The 22,500-nt window shown below is 38.5% G+C and overlaps 2 protein-coding genes and 1 long non-coding RNA gene across 4 annotated transcripts in view; all 3 read left to right on the top strand.

Annotated features, from left to right (window-relative positions):
- The window catches only part of LOC138033519 (uncharacterized), a 19,723-nt gene extending 12,400 nt beyond the window's left edge, over nucleotides 1-7,323 (top strand). Inside the window, exons 4-5 of the mRNA XM_068881279.1 lie at nucleotides 503-588; nucleotides 4,661-7,323. Of these exons, the coding sequence (XP_068737380.1) occupies nucleotides 503-588; nucleotides 4,661-5,314 (740 nt within the window). The 3' untranslated portion in view covers nucleotides 5,315-7,323. The remainder of the gene's footprint in view (nucleotides 1-502; nucleotides 589-4,660) is intronic.
- A 2,340-nt stretch (nucleotides 7,324-9,663) lies between these two features.
- LOC138033145 (uncharacterized) lies at nucleotides 9,664-11,080 on the top strand. The gene is made up of 2 exons (XR_011128578.1): nucleotides 9,664-9,888; nucleotides 10,547-11,080. It is a non-coding gene; the product is annotated as an uncharacterized lncRNA (long non-coding RNA).
- Nucleotides 11,081-18,135: 7,055 nt separating this feature from the next.
- Nucleotides 18,136-22,500, top strand: part of LOC138033518 (uncharacterized) — a 16,699-nt gene continuing 12,334 nt past the window's right edge. The window contains exons 1-2 of one of the 2 annotated variants that reach the window (XM_068881277.1): nucleotides 18,136-18,395; nucleotides 19,001-19,290. In XM_068881277.1, coding sequence (XP_068737378.1) covers nucleotides 18,305-18,395; nucleotides 19,001-19,290 — 381 coding nt within the window. In that variant the 5' untranslated portion in view covers nucleotides 18,136-18,304. The remainder of the gene's footprint in view (nucleotides 18,396-19,000; nucleotides 19,291-22,500) is intronic. The other variant, XM_068881278.1, reaches the window with a different exon arrangement.

The following is a 22,500-nucleotide window of genomic DNA, read 5'->3' as shown; positions in this document are numbered from 1 at the left end:
ACTGGCGACATGTCATCAATTTCATGCATTTCTGTAATAATAATAATAATAATAATAATAATGATGATGATGATGATAAATTGCATTGCATGTCTATCTGGATCCAGCCTCGTTTGTATTTTTGGAGGGCCTTAAAAAGAACAACCATAAAAGCACCACCAACCCGCTGTTTCGACCTTTTGGGCCTCATCAGCATGGCGTAGCTAACATACCAGGCGGGTAATGTGATCCACTTTCCCACACGCTTGCCGTGGGAGAACAGTTTTGCTATTCCCAACCCAGCTTACCACATGTATGGCATGTGAAGCTGCCACTTAAATGGGTGCTAAACGATTTCTTTTGGTATTATGTTAGTATGCGTGATGTCTTGGCCACACCGGGTTGGTGTGAGAGTATGTCACCTTGCTTTTATTGTTGTTTTTAAACAGAACAATACCTAAATAAGCGAGACATGTACAAATAGTAAATATTCCTGAAATTGATAATTTCATCTGATTTATAGGGATATCATGCGCTGGACTATTGAACAGAAACGGTAAAGCAACTGACGGAAAATATACGATATCGGCGGGTTCCTCTGCATTTGAGGTAAGAGACAACTAACAACTTATTTCAACTTTTTGTCACAAAGTAAAAAGCCTGGAATTGATGGAAGTAGATTGAACCATTTGGCTTTTTGATCTCCGTTGGCTTTCTCCGTTGAGACAAACCTGGAACCCAGGATAAGTTTGATAGACAAACCTGGAACCCAGGATAAGTTTGATAGTACAAATGCTGTACTAAGGTGAAATGGGTAATTAGTGGGTTAAACCAGTGTACCTTCCACGGCTGTGTCGAAAAAATTGGATGGGGACGCGGGAACAGGGGACGTCGGGACTCAGGGAATCGGGGATGCGGTGACGCAATTTCAGAAATGAAAGAACATCCTAACTCAAAAAGGAAGTTAAATTGCTTATGTTGTTTTGCAAAAACCATTATCATCTGTATGCTTTTCAAGTACCAGCTAAATACACACCGAAATTCAAAAATTGGATTCTCAAAGTCATTCTCGCGACCCGCCACAGAATTGACTGTAAAACAAAGCGGCATAAGACTTGTAATAGCCTATTGTTCTGAGACTGTGGCTGAAATTAAATTTCACGTTGCAACGTTTGTTGTTGTTGTTGTTGTTTTTGCACAAAAACTTGAGCCTTATGACTTCTTCTCCGTAATTGATGTTTGAATACCGTCCCAATGTCGTTGTTGGCGGCATTGTGAGTGCATCTTTCCTGGCGCTTGTTCAATTTGTTACCTTCGATGAAAAATTCGGGTTGTTACCGTTAAAATATTCAAATTTTCGTCATCACAGGACCAGAAGCTAAGTAACTCTTGACTTCAGTGTGTTAAGGCTTGACTAAGCTCATAAATTGGCATATTTTTGTTTTACGAGGAAGTATTTATTAAATTGACGTTAACTTAAAATCTGCATGCTTAGCTTTCTACTCGCTCTTTCATCTGAAATGTACCACGTGATTTTTTGACGGCGACATACATACATACATACATACATACATACATCATACATACATCCTTTATTTGATAAATCAGGTTGAATAAATAGCAGCTAATGCTGATGTGGACCTGCTATCTACTTTACATTAAGTGAATTAACATCTAAAAATATGTCCCCCGGTAAATAATTATAAAACAAATAATACATAACTAAATAGATAAGCGTAAGATGAAAAATAGATATATTAATTACAATTAAGATAACTTAGACAATGCATAAAAAGATAAAGGATGACTAATCAAAGTAAATAGTAATAAACTAGATATCAATAATACATAAATTCATCAATGATATTATTACGGTAGTTGCAATCGAGTTCGTGCCGAAGGTAATTTTGTCAATGCGTTTAGAGGATCATGCTAGCCTTGAAAGAGGAGTAGCTGGGCTTGGACTTTAACTGGTTAGGTAAGCAGTTCCAAACAATGCTAGCACGATGAGTGAAAGAATAATGTAAGGCTTTGGATTTAGAAAACACAAGTTCCAATCTTAAATTATCTCTTAAATTGTATGAAGCTTCGTGCTTTGTAAATAAATTGTTGATGTCATTAGGAGCTTAGTTATGAAAAGCCTGGTATGCAATACAGGCAAGTCTTTTCTTATGAATGTAATGTATAGATGACCATTTTGCCATGCTGAAAACTTCATGTTTTGGGGTAGATATACTGATATTGTTATTAAAAACAATTTAAGTATTTTATCGGAAACAAGCATGGAAAGTCATCTTATATAAATGTGTTTTGTTCCTTGCTCTAGTACTCCTATCGAGGCTTTGTCATTCTGCCTTTTAATCATATACCTATCTAATGAGAAACGGTAAATTAAAATTAAAAGAAAAAACAGGTCAAGTTACATAGTAAGTGTCCATAGAAGTCACAATGGAAATGAACGATGCCACATTAATAGCTATAATTATACGTTAATGGTTGTTTTAAGTAGTTTAAAGCAAAAAGTTGTCGGAATGCTTTGGGGTAAACGTTCCCCAATGTCAAAAACCAGCGCTATGACGTCATTAGTCAAGAAATGTCACGTGACATAGACAATTACGTGTGAAATGCGTAATTAAAAATGAGAGGGTTAGGATGCAGAAAATGGAAGTATATACTCAATATACTTGGGGAATTGTAAAATGATCTGAGAAATGGTCATACCAAAGTTTCGTTCATGTTGCCTATGTCAAATAAATAAGGACTCAATGCAAAAAATGTTGCCCCTTCGTTCTACCTAAGTTACTCCACTGTGTAATTTGATATTAGTATAATTAATGAAAGTCACCTTTTTATGAAGAGTAGTAATGAACTATACTATATATATTTACTATACCTTTGTTTCGCATCGTACAAACGAGAAAAATAAAACCGGAGTACAACGCAGTTACGATCAAAAGACGAGGATTTTGTGAAATACGATGAAAAGTTGAACAAATGGTAAAAATGCGTAGCCACGTTCCCGAGTCCCCACGTCCCCACGTCCCACTTTTCGACACAGCCAAGTTGGCTAAGGGTAGCAAACCCACCAGCGTGTTTATAATTACTAAAACCTCGAACGGGCTTTATTTCGAACTGTTAACTGCCTTCAGCTGGTAGCGAGACAAAGGACTGCAAACGATTTACACAAAATTGTATAAAGCTGGGCTGCTCTGAAAGGCGTACAGAATAAAACTGCTCGGGGTGACGAAATTTGGGTTGTAAACGAAACGAATAAATTATATCAAATTACTTAACTAAAGCCCTGGCCAAACTATCGAACAAAGTTGGATTCCACATGCAACATTGTTGGATGTAAATGTTGAGGTAGTGGCAAAACACTATCCAACATTTCTTTACGAAACTGATTCAAGTTCAAGTTGGCGCTAAATTTTATAAATATGACGCTAACACTGAAACGAAAACCGCTCGTAGCGCTTGTGTTACTGGGGCTGTTTGAGGAGGGAAATGACTGATTCCACCGAGGAAAGTCCATAAAATGGTTAAGAAAACGTGTAAAAAAGCGTATGTTCACTGCAAGATACATCTGCGTTTAGGAGGTGATGAGAATGAGCTCAGATCAATTCGCAGAAAATTCTAATGCTATCGAACTAGAAATCTCCAAACAGAGCGATAGTGATTAAGGGGACTAAAAGTTCCCCAAAGACATGGCCTTGCTTCATACTCGCTGATCAAGGTTTCTGGATGTTAAGTTCATCAACTTCCAAGACATTCCCTTGATCCTAGTCCGCCATCTTTGTTTAGTGCTGCAAGCGTCGGCATGAAAATAATATATCGATTCGTGATTGGCTAGAAGCGCGAACGTGACTCGATTCGGGACACAACTTTGTTGGAAGAGCGGCCAAACACTGCAACATTGTTGCGTCGAGCAGAATTGTTGGTCGCAATGTTTGATCAAAAGCAAACTTCATCCAACACTTGATCGAACAAAAAATGTTGGACGAACATCTTCCAACTTGGGTGGCCAAACGGTCGAACAATGTTGGATCGAGCAAAGTTGGAGCGTTGAATCCAACTTTGTTCGGTAGTTTGGCCATGGCTTAATACCATGGAAATAAATTCTGCTCGCACGACGAACTAACGAAGGCATTCCTGCACAAAACTGAAGTACAACGAATTCGAAGCTTATCAACGAGCGTTGAATTATCTGAAAACAGGCGTTCAGCCTGTTCTTCACAATTAGGTCAAGGCCAAAAACAGGTTTTTGACAGCCCACTTTACCTACAATGCAAAGATGGCTGTAAATACATCGATTTGTGTGGAGTCTAAGCAAAGAAAATATCAGTTTAGAAAAAAACGATGTTATTTCCATGGCGTAATTTGTATAGAACTGCTTAATTTTTAACGGAAAAGAAAAGGCCTTATAGTTAGTAGTAGAAAGATGCAAGACGAATGAGATATGTTTATCTATTTTTTAGAAGCGTATTCATTGTTACATAACAGGCCCGGGTTGCTAGAAGCATTGTTAGCGCTAACCAGCGTTAAATACCATGGAAACCTATAGGTTTTGATACCTCTTAACCAATGGTTACTGTGAACCAGGCTTCGAGCAACCGGTCCCTGATTGACAAGTTGCTTCTTTCAATGGCAATAACATGAAGTTCTTAAATTTCTCTTTTCTAAGACGTATTGTGACATGACAACTTCTGGGCAAGCTTGGACTCTTATTGCTCGATTTTCCAACAATGATTCCAAAAACTGGATGAATAATAGTGGAGAATGGTGGTATGACAAGAATCTTGAGTTTGGAGAAACAGCTGATCCATCTAGCAACACTGACATGATATCGCAAGCATTTTGGCTGGTCAGCGGTCAGGAGTTCAAGGTCACGCGCAGTGATGACCCTAAACATACCGCTCTGTTGCGGACCACAGGTGACTGTCTTGGTGGACGGACATTCAGGGCGAAAATGACCAGTTATGGTGACTTCAGACATGGTACAGTGTGGGCATCCGATCGATGCTTGGGAAATTGTAATATTCAATATGGCGGCCAGTATAACACAACGGATGGTTTCAAGCAAGCTGCATGCAATGGTGAAATTCAAAATGCGACTCAAATCGGCTTCTGGTGCGACTGGAGCACCGGTGATGGAGCAGTACTGATGATTGGTGGAGGGGGGTCGACATGCGAACGAGCGGATCACGGAATTGGGATAACAGAGGCTGATTCTGCTTCCTTCGTTGAAGCTGATATTTACGAGCACGACTTTGGCAACGAGGCTGGCGGCAGTTCTGGCAAAGCGAAGAGTTACTCGTTGAACCTCTGGATACATTAGGTATACAACATGAAGATCATGTTACTGCACTTTTCAATAACATGCAGACTCTTAAATTCAAAGGTCAACCGACAAATGCGGTTTTCGCTACAGTCAATCAAATGTTCGGCGGCTCCTCCCAGCTTCCGACTATGTTGACTGAACTGAGCCCAACGATGTGATTTGATTACTGCGCGCTCGACAGTAGTCGGAAGCTCGGAGCAGCGGTCGAACATTTGATTGACGGTAGCGAAAAGCGCATTTGTCGATTGACCTTTGAATTTAAGAGTCCGCATGTTATTGAAAGGCGCAGTAACGAATTCGTAATCCGGGTACAATGTTCGTTTAATTATGTCCTTGAGGAATAAGACTTTGGCAATGAAGCTTCGCTCAGTGCGGCGAGGAGCTTCTCACTGAAGCTCTGGATTCATTAGGTATCCAGCATGAAGAAATTCTTAAAGAATTCGTAACCTACAACTTTTGTGGAGAACGCATCTGCGAGAAAGGCCAGCTAAGAGGGATACAATTTTACCTTAATTGTCTAATCTCCTTGTATGGGGATCCAAAAAACCATGGGGTCTCAAATTTGTGTTATGCCCGCAGTTTTGTATTCCTGAGCCCTTCGTAACGGTTCTCAAATTCACTGAAAAGGAGCCCGCAATGACTAAGAGGAGATTAATTAACATGGCTCAAACAGTTTCAACAATTTGGAGGGATTATCTTATCGTAAGAATTAACTCTACAACACTATTTCACGTAACGGTAATATTATGATACTTTATGAAGCAGCAGTAATTGCTTAAAAAGATGGACTCATCGATGTGACGTAATAGGTTACCATGGCAACAAAAGAGTCCTTTAAAAACGCCCTTTCCGTTTCCTTGAAATGCTTATATCTCAAATCGAACTCCGTGAGCCCCTTTTTTTATTGTTGGAAAGTGATTAGCAAGCTAAGATATAACTCTGTACAGAGTTTCAAAAAAATCTTTGAAGCGATCAGAGCCACGTTAAAAATTTCAAATTGTGAAAGTGCAAAAATAAAAATAAAAATAGGTCAAAGGCAATTTGACATTTTCTAGTCATAGCTTTACAGCAGTTTTCAAATGACTGTCGAAAGTAATTTCGTGATTGCAATTGCTACGCTTAGTGATTGGTTTAAAAATCTCGCACCAGTTTATCAACCAGTGAAAAGGAAGACCAAAAGCAATCGCGACTTGCACGCGCGATTTTTCCCGCGCTTTGAGCAAGTTACATGAAATTGCTAAGAATTTTGATTGGTTCATTGCGCTGTTTGCACCTGCGGTGATTGGTCGAAGTAATTACTTTGGTATTCGTTTTACGACACTCAATTGAAATCGGCTCTAGAAATTATGTATTTAGAAGAGGATTAAGCAAATCGTTAAAAGGTAATTAAGTTACGATTAAAAGGGAAACTGTCACGAGAAGAGCATGCGCTAGCGTCTTGTAAAAACTTGAAAAGTGTTAGGTTAACTTTTTTCAAGTTGAATAGACAAATTCAAAATGGTGTCCACTGAGGAGGGCCATGGTGGACAAAGGAGAAACTCCGGCGAATATACGTGACTCACGCGTGAATCCATGATGGCGGCTAGAATTTTCTGTGGGTTCGAGAGCAAACAAACTCGAGCATGCGCAGCTCATGATAGTGCCCCTTTAAGAGTGGTTGTTCAATCCATTGCTGTAAATATCGAAATCAAGGAATCACTCTGTGCAATAACAACAGGCGCAAACAGTCTGTCATTTCGAAAGTAAAACAATAACCGCTGAATTTAATGTTGCTGACTCGAGAGTACTTATGACTGGTAACCTTGCTGCCATCCCTTAATACTATGTATCCTTTGGTTAATAGATGGAAAAACGTTCAGATTTGAGTCGTCATCAAACAAGGAATAACTGGTGGGGGCTTAGCAAAACAAATTTAAATCAAAGTTGGATACTACTACTACTACTACTACCACTACCACTACCACTACCACTACCACTACCACTGCCACTACCACTACCACTACCACTGCCACATGCCACTGCTACTGCTACTACTACTGCTACTACTACTACTACTACTACTACTACTCGTACTACTACTACTACTACTGCTACTGCTGCTGCTACTACTACTACTCCTCGTCGCAGCAGCAGCAGCAGCAGTATTAGTAGCAGTCCATTTCTTCATAGCATTCACGTCTAACTGTGCAGTGCATGAGGACATTACGCCGAAACAGTGTAATTGCGAGTTCTTCATTAAAAGTGTATTGATTGTGTCTGGTGTCTTGCAAATTATGCTAATGATTCAGTTTTGTTTTTCTCATCTATTCTGTAGTATATGATTATACTCAAAAATATGCTTTTTTTTACAGTTTTTAGTCTTCTTGGGATGGGAAGCCAATATTATATTCATAGTTGCCTGTAGTCTACATTTAAAAACACTCTTCGTAAAAAAGTAGCCAATTGAAAATGAATTTGAAGGAATAATAATTTGATCGAAGAGCCCATGCGCGTTTCATGCCCCGAGATGACTTCCTTTCCAAGATGATTCCCGAACAACACCCCAAAAAATCAGAAACTTTTGAAACACGCACCCCAGAACTGCATTGTTTGCAAACAGGTCATCGCAAAATCGGGTCCTTTCAAACTATGGGTTTTGGTAATAGCCAATTCTTGGTTTGCATCCACGTGATGAGACCGCCATGTTGGTGTACAATCAACAGAAAATGTCCCCACGAGTTTGCATAATAGAGTCAAATTCCCAAGACAGGCATTGTTCTGTACACCACCATGGCCGCCATTTCTTTGTTGTGGAACACCAACATGGCCGCCGTGACGTCATTTGAAAACGCTCTATATACAGCTCATCATCATCCGGAAAATACGTCATGTATGCATCATCCTACAAAAACGCTGCTTAACACTCCCAGATCATAACTGTGACATTCTTTATTTACAAAAGATTGGATCATGAAAATATGACTACACCCTTAATCCCACGGACAATTTCATTTGAAGGGTAGACCGATATAATTCATTGATATAATTAATTGACTAAATACGCTAAAAACCACATTCGGCATTTTTTAATAGATATCCCCTGCTGTTGACATTCAAATCTTTATGGGAAACCAAAAAACGCTTGGAGAAATATACTAGCCTGCGTAGCACGGCGGTTTTAGTTGCTAATAAAGTCGGGCGAGGGCAGAAAAACCGCGAGGAGATTGGGGCGGGAGCAACTGAAAAACCGCCTGCACGGACGAAGGGCTTTTTTGAGTCGGTCCGTATGCCAGCGTACGGGTTACCATGCTACGCAGGCTAAAAAAATACGAGTGAAAACAAGCAACGTTTCAAATGCGCTTTCGTCTTGATGACGTTAAAACTAAAAATCAAAGAACAATGATGCGAAAACTAGATAAAATTTATGTGGTATCGATATCAGCCCACCCTTAATTACGAAATGAAGGTTTACACAGCACTTTTTACAGGTAAAAACGCTCGCTAAAAAAGTTTTGTACGACGAATGTCAAGCAAGGTAAAGCGCACCATTCAAATAACCAGAATAGCATGATACACAGCAAAGAAAAAACGCGTCTCTCTGATGCAACGGTTTAGAAAAATAATTAATTTGGCCAATCGCAACAAAAGCAGACAATCGTAGGAGCCAATCAAAACTTAACAGCAAATACGTGTAGGCAAGTTCTAGTTGACTGGTTGAATGCGACGTATGATTTTATAACTGACGCCAACCACCAAGGGGAGCAATTTTGAAATCTCGGCCAAAGTACTTTCCAGATCACTTGAAAACCACTCCAATGGCTGAGGTCAGACTTGGATTTTTGGTGTGCTAAAAGGTGTTAACCATGGTAACAATACAAGCTGTCGGTTAAATAGATAAAGTTTAGATAAACGCCCGATTATATTTGCATATCGATTCAGGAAGTCTTACTACAGAAAGCTCTGCTTTCATCCTGCCAGCGTTGCCAACGCGACATCCTCTGGTAAACTGTGAAAAGACGGCCACATTCAAAAAGCAAACTTCCCCTTTACCAAAGTAAAAAAGGTAAGTGTGGCCTCAGCCAATACGGAGCTTAAGCACGCGCGTTTTTGAGACGCGGACGGCAACCGGAAGAGAGCATTTCGCGTCAGGACAGTGGCGTCTCCCGGATTTTTATACTAATCATTTCTAATGGAGAAAAGATACTTAGCAATGTATACGTGGTTGTGCGAAGAAAGGTTAAAAGGGAAAACAACGCACTTCCGGTTGCCGTCCGCGTCTCAAAAACGCGCGTGCTTAAGCTCCCTAATATCAACACCGCGGCAAAACGTTTGCGCATGCGTGATCTTCCGCATTTCCGGTTTGCTTCACTGGCGAAAGTCGCGCAGTATGGCTGCCGTTTGAGAATCGGTACCTTGTTGGTTTACGTTCTTTTTAGAGCGATCAAGGCTAGTTTGAACGCCAGTTTCAAATGGAATGTATTCTTTGAGAACGTCTATGTTGTGTAAAACGTTTGCAAGTCCAATCCAACTAGTATCCTCGGAAAACTTGCTCCTGGAAAATTTTATTTCGTGGGAAAAGAGCTGCGAAACAGGTAAGTTTTTTACGCAATTTTTAATGTAGAAAGTTAGTTGCCATCGGGTACAAAAAGTTACTGTAATGTGCAGAAAGAAGGATTCCCAAGGTTTCCGTTCATGTGTGAATTGGCTTGTGGCAGGGAAATGGCAATATTGTGCAACGTGAAGGTTATTTTTTTCTGCGTTACTCCTTACTATCGGCACCTCTACATAACATGAATGATCAATGATTCGATCAGATGTGAATTTGATTTTGAGTGTGACTGTGTCATTGGGAACGTAACCCTAACATCAAATATTTTAAATAGCTGCTTTTCAGGTTATTATATTCTCTTTTCTTGTTAATATATCTTTAAGTTATTATACTTCTTAGCAGTCACAACCCCGGGGTCACAACTCACCGATCCATGTCGACGTCAATTTCATTATTTTGTTCGTTAAAATAGTTACCAAGTTATGGATTTGCAATTAATTTGTGTTTAAGGCACGTTTTTGACCCTGCCACAATCCATGTTTTAGTTAAAATAATGTTTGGAAGAACTGAAGTGTGGGTACATTACTAGAGCTATATATAGATATCTATAGATTCAGATTCGTGACTCTTTGCGTGTAACAAATCATTTTTTTATGAGACTATTGTTTTGTGGAAGCATTAATGATGTAATTTGGTTTTAGGGGACTGTCATGTGTTGTCGGATCAAGTTAATCTGTTTTGAGTCATGTGATGGTTGACAGTGGATAGTTGTTCCTGAAATGAAGAATTACATTATTACCATGGACGTTTTTGGTTACACCCCACACGTTGTTCTTTTCTTAGATGACAAAATTTATTAATATATTACGTGATTTGGAGCTGCAGCTAGAAACAGTGACAATCCCATGCATAAGGTCTCATTGGGTTTGATAGCAGTAAAATATTTTAGAAAAAAGTTTAAAGCTTTTATCATAACTTCTCGTCTTGGGTCCTGCTGGACTTCAAATAATTTTATGACTTATAAAGGACTTGTCAATCAACCTGTTATAATATTTACAATATGATCTTTGGATAGTAATTAATTTCTACTTCATATCGTATGTCTCTTACATAGTTAATTTTAAGTTTTTATTTCCTGTAGTGCATCTTGATTATAATTAGCACACAACCCCACAAGCATGTATTATTTCTTTAATATTGGTTGTGTTTAAATAAAGGATATTGTTGTCCTGTCAGCCTCAGTTGTATTTGCATTAGATTGTGAATGTTATGTTTAAAGGCAAACCATTAAAAAGTGTACACAATTTAAAGGAGCCCAGGAAAAATATTCAAACTATTCATGGATTTGAAGTTCTGGAAGCAGGCAAACCTTGAAGAGTTCATGTGACCATATTTGGAATACACAGCATTTCTGTTTGGAACTGTTCAAGTCCACAAGATTCCTTTTCTTTACATTGAGAAGTACTGTAAGAGCTGTCAGGTTACTCAGATGGAAATTTGACAGACCTCAGCTGTACAGCTCATTAGTGCTATTATTACTTTGATTTTCTTATTCTTTAGTTGAACCAAATAACCTCCACCATTACTATAACTGCTCAAAAGTATCAAAGTTGAAGCTGGTGGCTCAAGGAGTAAACTGTGCAAAAAAGTTAGGTTAAAAAGACTATAATGGTATTTAAATATTATTTTAGAACAATGTTGCTTTTATCATTAAATCAATGGAAACCCAAACATAAGGATGCAATTTGCTCAGGAGGGGTCTTCCCTATGAAAATGACAGGGTACTTGGAAATTTTTTTAAAACAACCCTTGAAGGTAACAGAGTCTTGTTTAGTGGACGTAGCCGAACGAAATCTTAACCCCTACAAAGGAACCAGTTCTAAAGTGACAAATGACTGGCATTTTATAATTCAGAAGTAAAAGTTATTTGCTGGCGTACCAAATTCTGCTATGTACAGTTCCAGATATTGATCATAGCATTGCAAGCACTACAAATCCACAAATTTTGCCCCAAAAAGGTACAACAAAAACTCCTGTCATTTTTGTAAGGGAGTCCCCTTGGGGCAGTTTGTTTACTTCACCAGTGACTGACTTACTGTATTCAACTTAATTTATTCATCCTTGGGAATGGTAGGAAAGATTAGTATTATTAAAAGCAATCGCTAAAAATTCAGCACACTTGTTATATCTAAAATATTATTATTAGTTAAAGTATTTTGTCCATATGGAAAGGTAACAGGAATTATTTCTGTAAAGTCATATCCAGAAAAATGCATTGTGGGATTATGCCCCTTTCAAATGTAGGTTAGTATGCTCTTGTTCAACATGCTTGAAGAATTATTACTACAGAAATATGAAGTTATGAGTTTTTTTAAAAGTTAAATCTGATGGAAGGGCGGATTAAAAATTTATTGAAGCAGCTGAGATGCTACCCGAGTCCACAAAGAGAGGTTCAATAATTTATTGTACTGGAAGTATTTATTAGGCCAAGTTGCAATTTCTGAAAAGTTTTGTAGGATGGTACTGAATCCGCTTCAACAAGTTTTCTTATCTTTCAAGATACATTATTTGATATCCTCCTTTTATATCCTCCTGCTGTTTTTTTATCTTCCAGCAATTAAAAATAATAATTCCTTTTTATTGCTGGAAGATAAAATCAATAATTATTCTTGGTTGATTGTCCTTGTTGTTGTCACATTAACCCACTACAATGTGATGAAAGTGTGTTACTAGCTGTAGTAATTTTTTTTTACAGTAAAATCCTCCCTGCTAGTAGAAATTTAAGTCTTTGGAACAGCAATTGGAAATGGTTGTGAACTTTTTGGAGACCTTCACCACTGTGTGTTGCTGCTTTCAAGTTCTTGTGTAGTCTTAAAATTGGTGAGCGAGTAAATTGCAAGATCTAAAAAAAATGATAAAAAACAGACATATTAGTGATGAGTTTCTTTGTATCCAGAGACTGAAAATTGGATGTCCAAAAAGCATCTCCCCCCACTAAATGAAAAATGGAGTAGGTTCATTTTTAGTGAAATTTTTCAAAACGTCGGTGTCATAGGATTCCTGGACACCCCTCTACCTGAATCCTCAATGTGGAGACAACATTGGAGTACTACTGATATTTATAGCCACTTGTGAAAATGGCATTAATTTTTGACAAAATTTTTGGCAAAATTATTGGTACAATTTTATGGGTTTGGTCTTAAAAAGAAATTAGTTTGTCAAGTGGCATAAAGTGCTTGTTTTGCAGTCTATAAAGTTATTATTTTTCCTTAAATTCGTTTGGCAATTAATTTTTCCAAATAATATTTCCCAGCTTCCGTAACTTCCTTTTTTCTTTCCAAAATATACCAATTTTAGACTGAACCGCCTGAGGTAGCATTTTCCTAACTGCACCCCAACAATGAATTTTAGTGAAGTAATTGTCCGCACTGTACTGTATTCAAGAAGAGTAAAATAAAAATGTGAGGTACATTAAATGCAAATGACACTCCAAAATAGTACGAGATAATTTTATACGTACCTTTTGAAGAAAGAACCGAGCACCTGTTGTTGCTCCTCCGTATTTCGTCCCAATGGACACGGCAAACTGTTGATTGAACCCACTTGGAGTTCGGCAGCTCTGGCTAAATCTTCTGACAAAAAATATTTTTGCCGGCACATTTACGGCTGCTTTTGTTGGCTTTCCTACACTTGTTTGCGGGTGAGCCGCACAACCAAACCAACGCAACAAGGAGAACTACGAAAAAAAAATTGCTCCTGTCGAGCGCGAACGCGCCCGAAATTCTCTCATATTTCGTTGCTGGTGCAAACACCAAACCCCTTGGTGCAAGCGCTTGAAACTTAAATGAAAAATAAACTTTTCAACGAGACAAACCTTTCTCCCACTTTCTTATGCTAACTCTTACTTTTTGTTTTCAAACTTCGCGGTAGGGGATTTCATCTCAGTTTACATTGGATTTAAATACGTAACCGGAAATGCGTATTGACCGGAAGCTCAAATTTGAACTCATGCGCAGTACGTTTTGCCGCGGTGTTCCTAATATCACTGTTTGGGTTCAACACTAGTTTCCAGTCCCCTTGGACAGTCAAGCCAAGTGCTTTAGCCGTTTACGTCACCGAAGGCCAAGTGGGCGGACCACGTGACCCCTAGCAGGTAACCAAAAGACCAAAAATAAAGCGTATACCATTTTTACCATCACCCGACTTCCCATAACAATATTTTTTCTTCTTTCACCCTCGTTCATTATCTTACAAACTGCTGTTCGTGTTATTTGACTTGTGAGGAGCTGTTTATTATTAACGGGAAAAGATTCTGGTACTGGGAAGATTCGACAAGGCGAAACAAAATTATCTTGTCCTCTTACGTAAATGCAGAAATGTTTACTCGAGTAAGAGGTCATAACTAGAGAGAAAAGTAACTGAATGCCTTTTCACTCCTCCGATGTATTCTTCATCTACCAGCTAGACAGATCCCAGCGTGTGGTTGGTCCTTCTTTAGCCACTAGGACAGATTCCAGTGTATCGGATGTAAACTGAATGCGCAAAAATTATGGCACTAAAAACGATTCACCTTCTAGCATCTTCCGCCTATTAGAATCTTTCTCCGCCTAACCTTAAACACTCTTTCAGTCCACTGCTCAAGTATTCTATACCTTGGTGTACATATTACTAACATTCACATCCTACTATTTCTGTAACCAGCAGAACTTACGGCCTTAACTTTAAATTATTTTTATTTGTTTACTTACGTTATGCTTGGAATGATTGTGCTTTTCCATGGTGCACTTTTTTCGCCATTGTTTGAAGCAAGCGAGCTTCGTTTTTTAGTGGTGCATTAAAAATTATTTCACTTGAAATTTTGTGTTCTTCAATTTAGAAGATAAGTACGACATTCTTCTTGAAAGGCTGATCAACATTCTTTCGAGTTTTAACACGAAAAATATATTATTGTTAAAGAGTGAAAAAATACCTAGAGATAATTTTTTTCCAATTGTTCATATAAAGCGATTCCACTTTAACCAAACCAAGAGCAAACGAGAAATGCTCGAAAGCTGTCACTGGTGTACAAAAATGCAACTAATTGTAAAGCGTTTAATTTAACCTACCCGATCAAGTGCATTCATTTCACGAATCCAATCCATGTCTGATATAGAATTACGATAGCTCGCCGACAGCTGACCATACAGAACTCTAGCGGATATTGTGTTCATCACTTCAATGACGTCATTGATATCTTCAACAGACCCTACTCAAAATGGTAGCCGGTCATATAATTTCTCTATCTTCATGTTTATAAGACCTACTGGCTTCATATTTCAACTTCATTGTATTTGTGGGACGGCGTTTTTACAGACCGAGTTATTTTTAGATTGATTTTCCTGTGAAACCAGACCTTTCCAGTCAATCACAAGTCATGCTCGAGAAATTCTTACCCTTGGGATTAGAATGGTCATTCGTGCAAGACAAATCTTATTTACTGAAGAACTCGTCTAAAAATACCTTGATCTGTGAAAGTGCCCTTACATAGACCCAATATTGAGTTGTAGTTTTCTGGTTATCGGCTCCTGACAGAAATCAAATCATAGGTAGCGTTTTGAAGAGCGAGGAAAACCAAAGTACCCTGGAAAAAAAAAAAAAAAACACTCGGGGCAGAGAAGAGAATCAGCAAACTCAACCTAATTTTGACCTCACGTCTGGGAATCGAACCCGGACGACATTGGTTGGAGGTGCGTACTCTCACCACAGCAACATCCCTGCCTTTGGGACGCGAATCTTAAGGTTTCTTCACTCCTGTGTAGTGTCTTCATCAGGTGTGGAAACGTTGGGTCTTTGAATTGTAACTCTTTAATTGAGCCATGAGCATCATTTGAGTACACTTTGTGAAATTAGTTGTCGGTATTCCGAGACAGGAGTGATCTTGAAGTTGGTAAGAAGAGGCGCTTATTGAAATTTACGTGCATCTAATTACAGGCATTTCTGGAAATATCTGCGTATACGTCTGTAACAAATGTTCGAAGTGGTTATAAAACATAATTTGTTTCGGAGAACATTGAGTTGTCAGGGTTCTTGCTCTTTTAAGTGTTTTTCGACGTGGAAATAAAAGGCACGTGCAAGACGGTGCTATAGTTTGGCACGCTAGACGCATATTAGCGTTTTCGTCTCGTTTTCCACTATCCACACTCCGCAAACACTAGAAATTTCGCAAAGTGAAGGGAGCATCGAAAACAAGTTTTATATTTGTTTGCTTATGAGGCTTTTATGGGCCTTTCCACTGATAATGACGCCATCCTGGCCCGGGGGGCAAACACGGCTAAATTTACAGTAAATGTATGAAATTTTGGCCGATTTTCCCAAGTAGGATACAGGAGCTGGGCCGATACCTCTGTTCAATCGACTGGTCGCTTGTCCAGTGCGCGGAGGAACCATATCAAGCAAGGATGGCACAGTCGGTTAGTGCGTGGCCTTGGTGCAAGAGGGTCTGAGTTCGATTCTCGGATCTCGCATCCTTGTTTCGACTTCTTTCCTTTCCGTGTAGCTAAGTAGCTTTAAATACCCGTAAAACGGAGCACTGATGGAGAGGGGGGTAGTAAAATGTAAATGAAGCCTGAAAGGAAATGTTCGATTGTCACCACACCTAACCCTCCTTAGCGCTTTTACCACGTCCCTTGTCACTCTCAGTTGGCTTCAGGGACCAGTGACATTTGCAACCAACCTTCACATTTTACACGGACACAGCAACCCACGTAAACGCCACCAAGGGTCTTGTTACATTTTAATATTGTGGCCAGTTTATGATACTTCGGATGGTTTCGGGCAAGCTGGAAGTGATGGTGAAATTCAAAACGAGACTGAAATGAACTGCTAGTGCGACTGGAAGGACTAAAAGTGCGACTGGACTGGAGCAGTACTGATGATTGGTGGAAGGGGGACGAAATGTGCACCAGTGGATCACGGAATTGGAATAAAGAGGGCTGATCTTGGCTCAAAACGACTTTGGCAACAAAGCTGACAGCAATGATGTACTAAAAACGAGGTACTCATTAAACATGTGGATACATGCATGCGGAATGAAGATCAACTTGGAGTATCCGTGAATTATTATTATTTTTTATACAAATTATTTTCTTTGCTGAACCTACGCATAACCGAAACACAGTATCTTTGAAAAAATTCAGTGCGAATGAGGGGGGCTATCTCATACAAAATGATGCAATTTCACGACACTCAAAATGCCAAAAAATGTAGAATGGAACATTTCAGAAACCGTTAAAGACAGTAGAACATCATGAAATAAAATCTACGAAACCAAATAGATGCATGGATGACAAAAATTGAAAGGGATCGTGTTTCAGTGAAATTTAGAATCATATTGAGAATTTTTTCGATAAAGCAATTCTTTATTTCACTGTTAAGTTCCAAACTCTCGTGATTAACTTGTGACTAACAAAACATTTCCTCCAAACATTTCAAGATACTTTAAAGAGCTTTTAGTTGTCGTCTCAGTGACAAGTGCCGTTTGTAACTATTAGTGTTTTTTTTAACAGAGGAGTGTTAACTGCATCCCTTAAGTTACATTATTGCGTATTAAATGTCTTGTTGTCAAGCTACTTATGAATTGCTTTGGTTAAAGGAAGGAGTTGCAAATATTTTAAGTCAAAATATTCAGCAAGTTATCAGTGTCAGTAAGTTGCAAGTATTTTATGCATTATGAAGAAGTTATTAAATTGTTTATTTTTTATCCTCACTAATTCGTGGTATGAGGCATGAGAAGTTTTGTTTTGTTTTTAATTTTTGCTAATTATATTTTTCTGCCCCCGCGTCGTTGCGGGTTCCAGAGAAAACACGCTTCACCTTACATTAATGGCATAAGTCATGATAAGTATAGGATAACCACAGGGACAAAATTTACACTTAATCATGAAGTCTCGAGTTCCAAGTAACAACTTTAACTTCTTCGTCTGTTCTTTGGATTTCTCCGAATTCTTTGTTGTACCGTAGGGCATTTAAACCAGATGAAATGTGGAACAGAAGATGATTGCTAAATCACAAGACAGAGGTTTTTCTGTTTTCTCTGGTATTTAAGCTATCTCCATGGAACTTAAACGCAAGAGTCATGTAAAATCTATTCCCCGATTTTGTAGCTTCAATAAGAACCGGGTTTCCTTTTAGCGTTTTTAATTTAAGTTGTACAAAAACAGAACTTGTCAAACACACTTGGCGCCACAACTGTCAACCTTGTAGGGCATAAAATTTCCAAACCTTGTTCCCAGGGTCTCTCTTCTCTGCCTCCATTGTCGTTGACAATGGAGGCAGAGAAGAAAGACCCTGGGAACGAGACCGCAAATTTCCAGGTGTAACTTGCCAGATGCAATCACCAAAAAGCACGAACACGTCTTATTTATTTCATTTCAAGTTTGTATGCTGATAAACAAGCTGCTTTAGCAAACCGTCCGCCAAAGATGAAACATCTCAGAATAATTTCATTTCTCGAAGTCTTCCATCTTGCATCAGTCCTTGTCCTCTTGCATTCACCTGCTCGCTCTGATCAAGGTAAAGGCACTTTTCGTTTTTATACGGCAGTAAATTTATCAGTTAAGATTGAAAGGGATCGTGTTTCAGTGAAATTTAGAATCATCTTAAGACTTTTTTCAATAAAGCAATTCTTTATTTCATTGTCAAGTTCCAAAATCTCGTGATTAACTTGTGACTGACTAACAAAACATTTCCTCCTGACATTTCAAGACACTTTAAAGAGCTTTAGTTGTCGTCTCAGTGACAAGTGCTGTTTGTAACTATTAGTGATTTTTGACGGAAGAGTGTTACCTGCATCTCTTAAGTTACAGTATTGCGTATTCATTGTCTTATTGTCAAGCTACTTATGAATTGCTTTGGTTAAAGGAAGGAGTTAGAAATATTTTAAGTTAAAATATTCAGCAAGTTATCAGTGTCAGTAAGTTGCAAGTATTTATGCATTATGAAGAAGTTATTATTAAGTCTTCCATCTTGCATCAGTCCTTGTCCTCTTGCATTCACCTGCTCGCTCTTATCAAGGTAAAGGCACTTTTCGTTTTTATACGGCAGTAAATTTATTAAGAACTCTTGTTAGCTGTATTTTTATTTGTGATCAACAAAATTTTTGTGTTTCAACATCAAAGTTAACAGAGTTATCAGTCGCGGTGGACCTACACGTGAATTGGATTTCGTCAACTTCGAGGAAGAAAAATACTCCTACTTGAACATCACGGCTCTTGTGAAGCACCTTGTCGACGAAAGCTACAGCTGTGCTTTCGCTTGTCTGGAGAGCCTGCTCTGCTTCTCTTTTAACTTGGCTGCCTCTCATAACATCTCTAATGGCAAATTTTGGTGTGACCTTCTGCCTTCTGACAAATATAACAACTCCGATAAACTCGTCCGCAGCAATGCGTTTCATCACTTCAGCATCCCGGTAAGTTGGGTAATTCTTACGGGTAAGATTTCCGCACAGGTCCCTACTTCATTATGCATACGCTCCTTTGTTTCAAGAAAACATAGCGATAAGAAAAGTCTCTATGGACTTAAAAAAAAACCGGTCGAACTTCTGACTGAAATGAGGAAAATCGAACATATTTTCCTGCAATTTCGGCACTTTTCCTGCAATTTTACCCATTTTTCAATTTTACAATAAGCGAAAGAAGTGGCTTTTCAAGCAATCGTTGTAATAGGGTTTAGATTCTCAAACATAACAAACAGACCGAATAAAAATACTGTCATAAAAAATTTAACGCCTACCTGCTCTTTTTATCGTGTAATTGTTCTTTCTGTCTGCTTGCGAATTCGCCGAGACACTGCAAAGTGTATCTTTCTTTCCTTCCTGTATTCAGGATCACGAACGGTGCATTTAGTGGGCTTTTGCGATTTATCGCTCTTTGTAGAGATCAGAAATATGCTCAATGATGCTTCCAAGTAAATAACTTCGGTCTGATCCATGGATGTTACCGTACGAGGCATACTTCGTTTCACTCCCCAATCATGTCTTTAATCAATGGCCTGCTGTGGGCTCGTTTGTCTGGGTCTACGAAGTTTAGGCGATGGTTAACTGTGAGATGATGTTAGTCCTTGTCTTGTAGGCAGTTGTTAACTTTCCGGTCACAGGTAGCTAGGGCTAATATTTTTTCATGGTTTTGCAAGTTTACTGTCAGAAAATTATGTGTCCTGGCGGATTGAAGGTTATCCATTGCAGATTTTTCTTGAGCATCGCGAAACAGATGCAGAGAGGGAGGGAGAGAGAACGAGAGAGAGAGAGAGAGAAATGAGATCCATTTTTATTCATCCCGTAAGTACAAATTAGCCATGTATATATTCGAATCTCTTGGGTATACGTATTGTTCTACAAAACAATAGCGCGAATGAATAATTAATTTATTCTGCATAAGTAAGGACCTGTGCGGAAATCATTCCTTCTTACGTTTTATTGATCTAAAGAAAACTGTAGCCTCATTCGTTAATGCGCTTGTTTTGCCATTAACTAACAACAACATCTTTATTACATGAAAGAATGAATCTTTTTTGTTCGTGACTAGAGGATTCTCGGAACAATCCAAGTTCTATTAAAAATAGATGAGTAACCAGTTTTGGAGACATATTCATGTAAAAAAGCGTTCTCTAGTTAAAATTTTATAAAAACGAAAGCTTTCGGCTTCCAGACTAAAGCCTTTAAAAACTAAGATGTAAATCCGCGAGATGGAAATAGATACAAAATGGAAGTGTGAAAAAATTGTAAAAACGATAAAAGGGAAAAATGCGCTAAGGCTCAATCTAAAAGAATCTAAATCTAAAAGAATAGAGTATTGTTTTGGCAAAGGCTTGGAGTTATTGTCGGCTTTATTAGTGTATTCGGTAGATTACAAGCACGGTTTAATTAGGTAGTACTGGGTCTACCCTCCTAAACCGTGAATCTACCCAACACTTTGGAAGGGAAATCGTCTGAAGTTAGTCACGTCACTAACGCCTTCTTGCCAACGGCTATCCACCTGCCGTCATCTCTAACATATTAAAAAAGAAGAAACCTTCCCCGGAGCTTATTCCTTCATCGGAAGAATTGCTAGGCTTGTTTTTCAATCTGATTGAAAAAAATCCACCCCTATGGCCTGCCTTCCTTATGTTCGTGGTGTCACAGGACGCCTCACACGTCTTCTTCGAAAGAATGGAATTAACGTTGTTACTAGACCTCGCAAGACTTAACAACAAGAATTCCCATCTCCCAAGTTTAGGCCTCCTATTAAACTTCAGACCAATGTGGTGTATAAAATCCCTTGCGCCGATTGTTGCTGGAGCTACATTGGTGATACCGGAAGGTGTTTTTCAACGAGGAAAAAGGAACACATTCGTAATGTTAAAGTACGTAAAACTGGCTCTAATATTGCAGCTCACACTTGGCGTAACAATCACTCTATTGATTTCAACAATGCCAGAGTAATTGTCAAGGGAAACTTTCGAATCCGAAAAACTTTGGAATCTTGGCACACCGCTAACACTAATGAAGCCGACCATAACTCCAAGCCTTTGCCAAAACAATGCTCTATTCTTTTAGATTAGCGCATATATATATATACAAATGTAAGAAGGAAGGTATTACTAGTTACTCGATTCTTACGCTCAAGGCGATCATCAGACTGATCGTTGTCTACGAGAAGGTGTCATATATAAGTGTTCAAATTTAGGAACGGTTGCAGCGACGCTTCCGGTGATTGGTTGTCGTGAAAAACTTGTTTTCATGGCGGCATTTCGTTACCAGCTCAGATTTCTTATAATTTTTAACCAAAGAACATGACTATGAATATGAATATGAATACATGAATATGAATCCAAGTTCTCCTTTGCAAGAATCGAACCCACGACCTTCCTATTACAAGTGCGGATGCTTGTACCTCGATTGTCGAACTCGGAAATACCAAAATGATAATAAATGTCATAAATATCTTTGTTTTCTGGCAATTTCATTTTCAGTAGAAATAAGACGCCCACGGCGGAAATTAAACATAGTGAACAAACCTCGCATTATAAACCATATACTGTATTTTGAAAACTTGACGTTTCGTATGTAGCAACGTACATTATCAGAAGCCGTAAGAAATTCTGTAGCGAATCGTTTTAAATTGTTTGAATTACACAATGCATAAAGACTATTTTCCAGAAATCCCATTGTGTTCCAAAACTTGCGAAAGAATTTTGTTTACATAAACTGTTTAAACTGAAAAAAGCAAAAAAAAAAAAAAAACATCCAGGACACGAATTACGGCCTTGTTTACATAGGGATGGATTGTATTTCCAAAAGATCTGGAAAGAAGCAGACTAACAACCATTTTTATAAAAATAACGACACATTTGAAACTAAATTTACAAGACATGTTTCGGTCGTTCGACGACCATCTTAAGTTGAAAGTGGAATTAAAATTAAAGTACATTTGAATTTATAATATAATGCTAAACAAAGATAAATAAATAAAATAAAGGGGGTGGTTTCTAAAGAAACTGTGATGCTGCGTCGGTGGGGAAGTAGTATACAAAAATTTGGTTTTATCAACAGAGTTGACAATGTAAATTGGCCACCGTACAGAGATTCTAAAAGCTGACGTTGCGAGCGTTAGCCCTTCGTCAGAGCGAATCGAGGAATTGT

Source organism: Montipora capricornis, chromosome 14 (assembly GCF_036669925.1).
Source record: "Montipora capricornis isolate CH-2021 chromosome 14, ASM3666992v2, whole genome shotgun sequence".
In the NCBI taxonomy this organism is placed as follows: domain Eukaryota; kingdom Metazoa; phylum Cnidaria; class Anthozoa; order Scleractinia; family Acroporidae; genus Montipora; species Montipora capricornis.
Note: the sequence above shows the minus strand (reverse complement) of the source record. Positions and strands in the feature narration are given on the sequence as shown.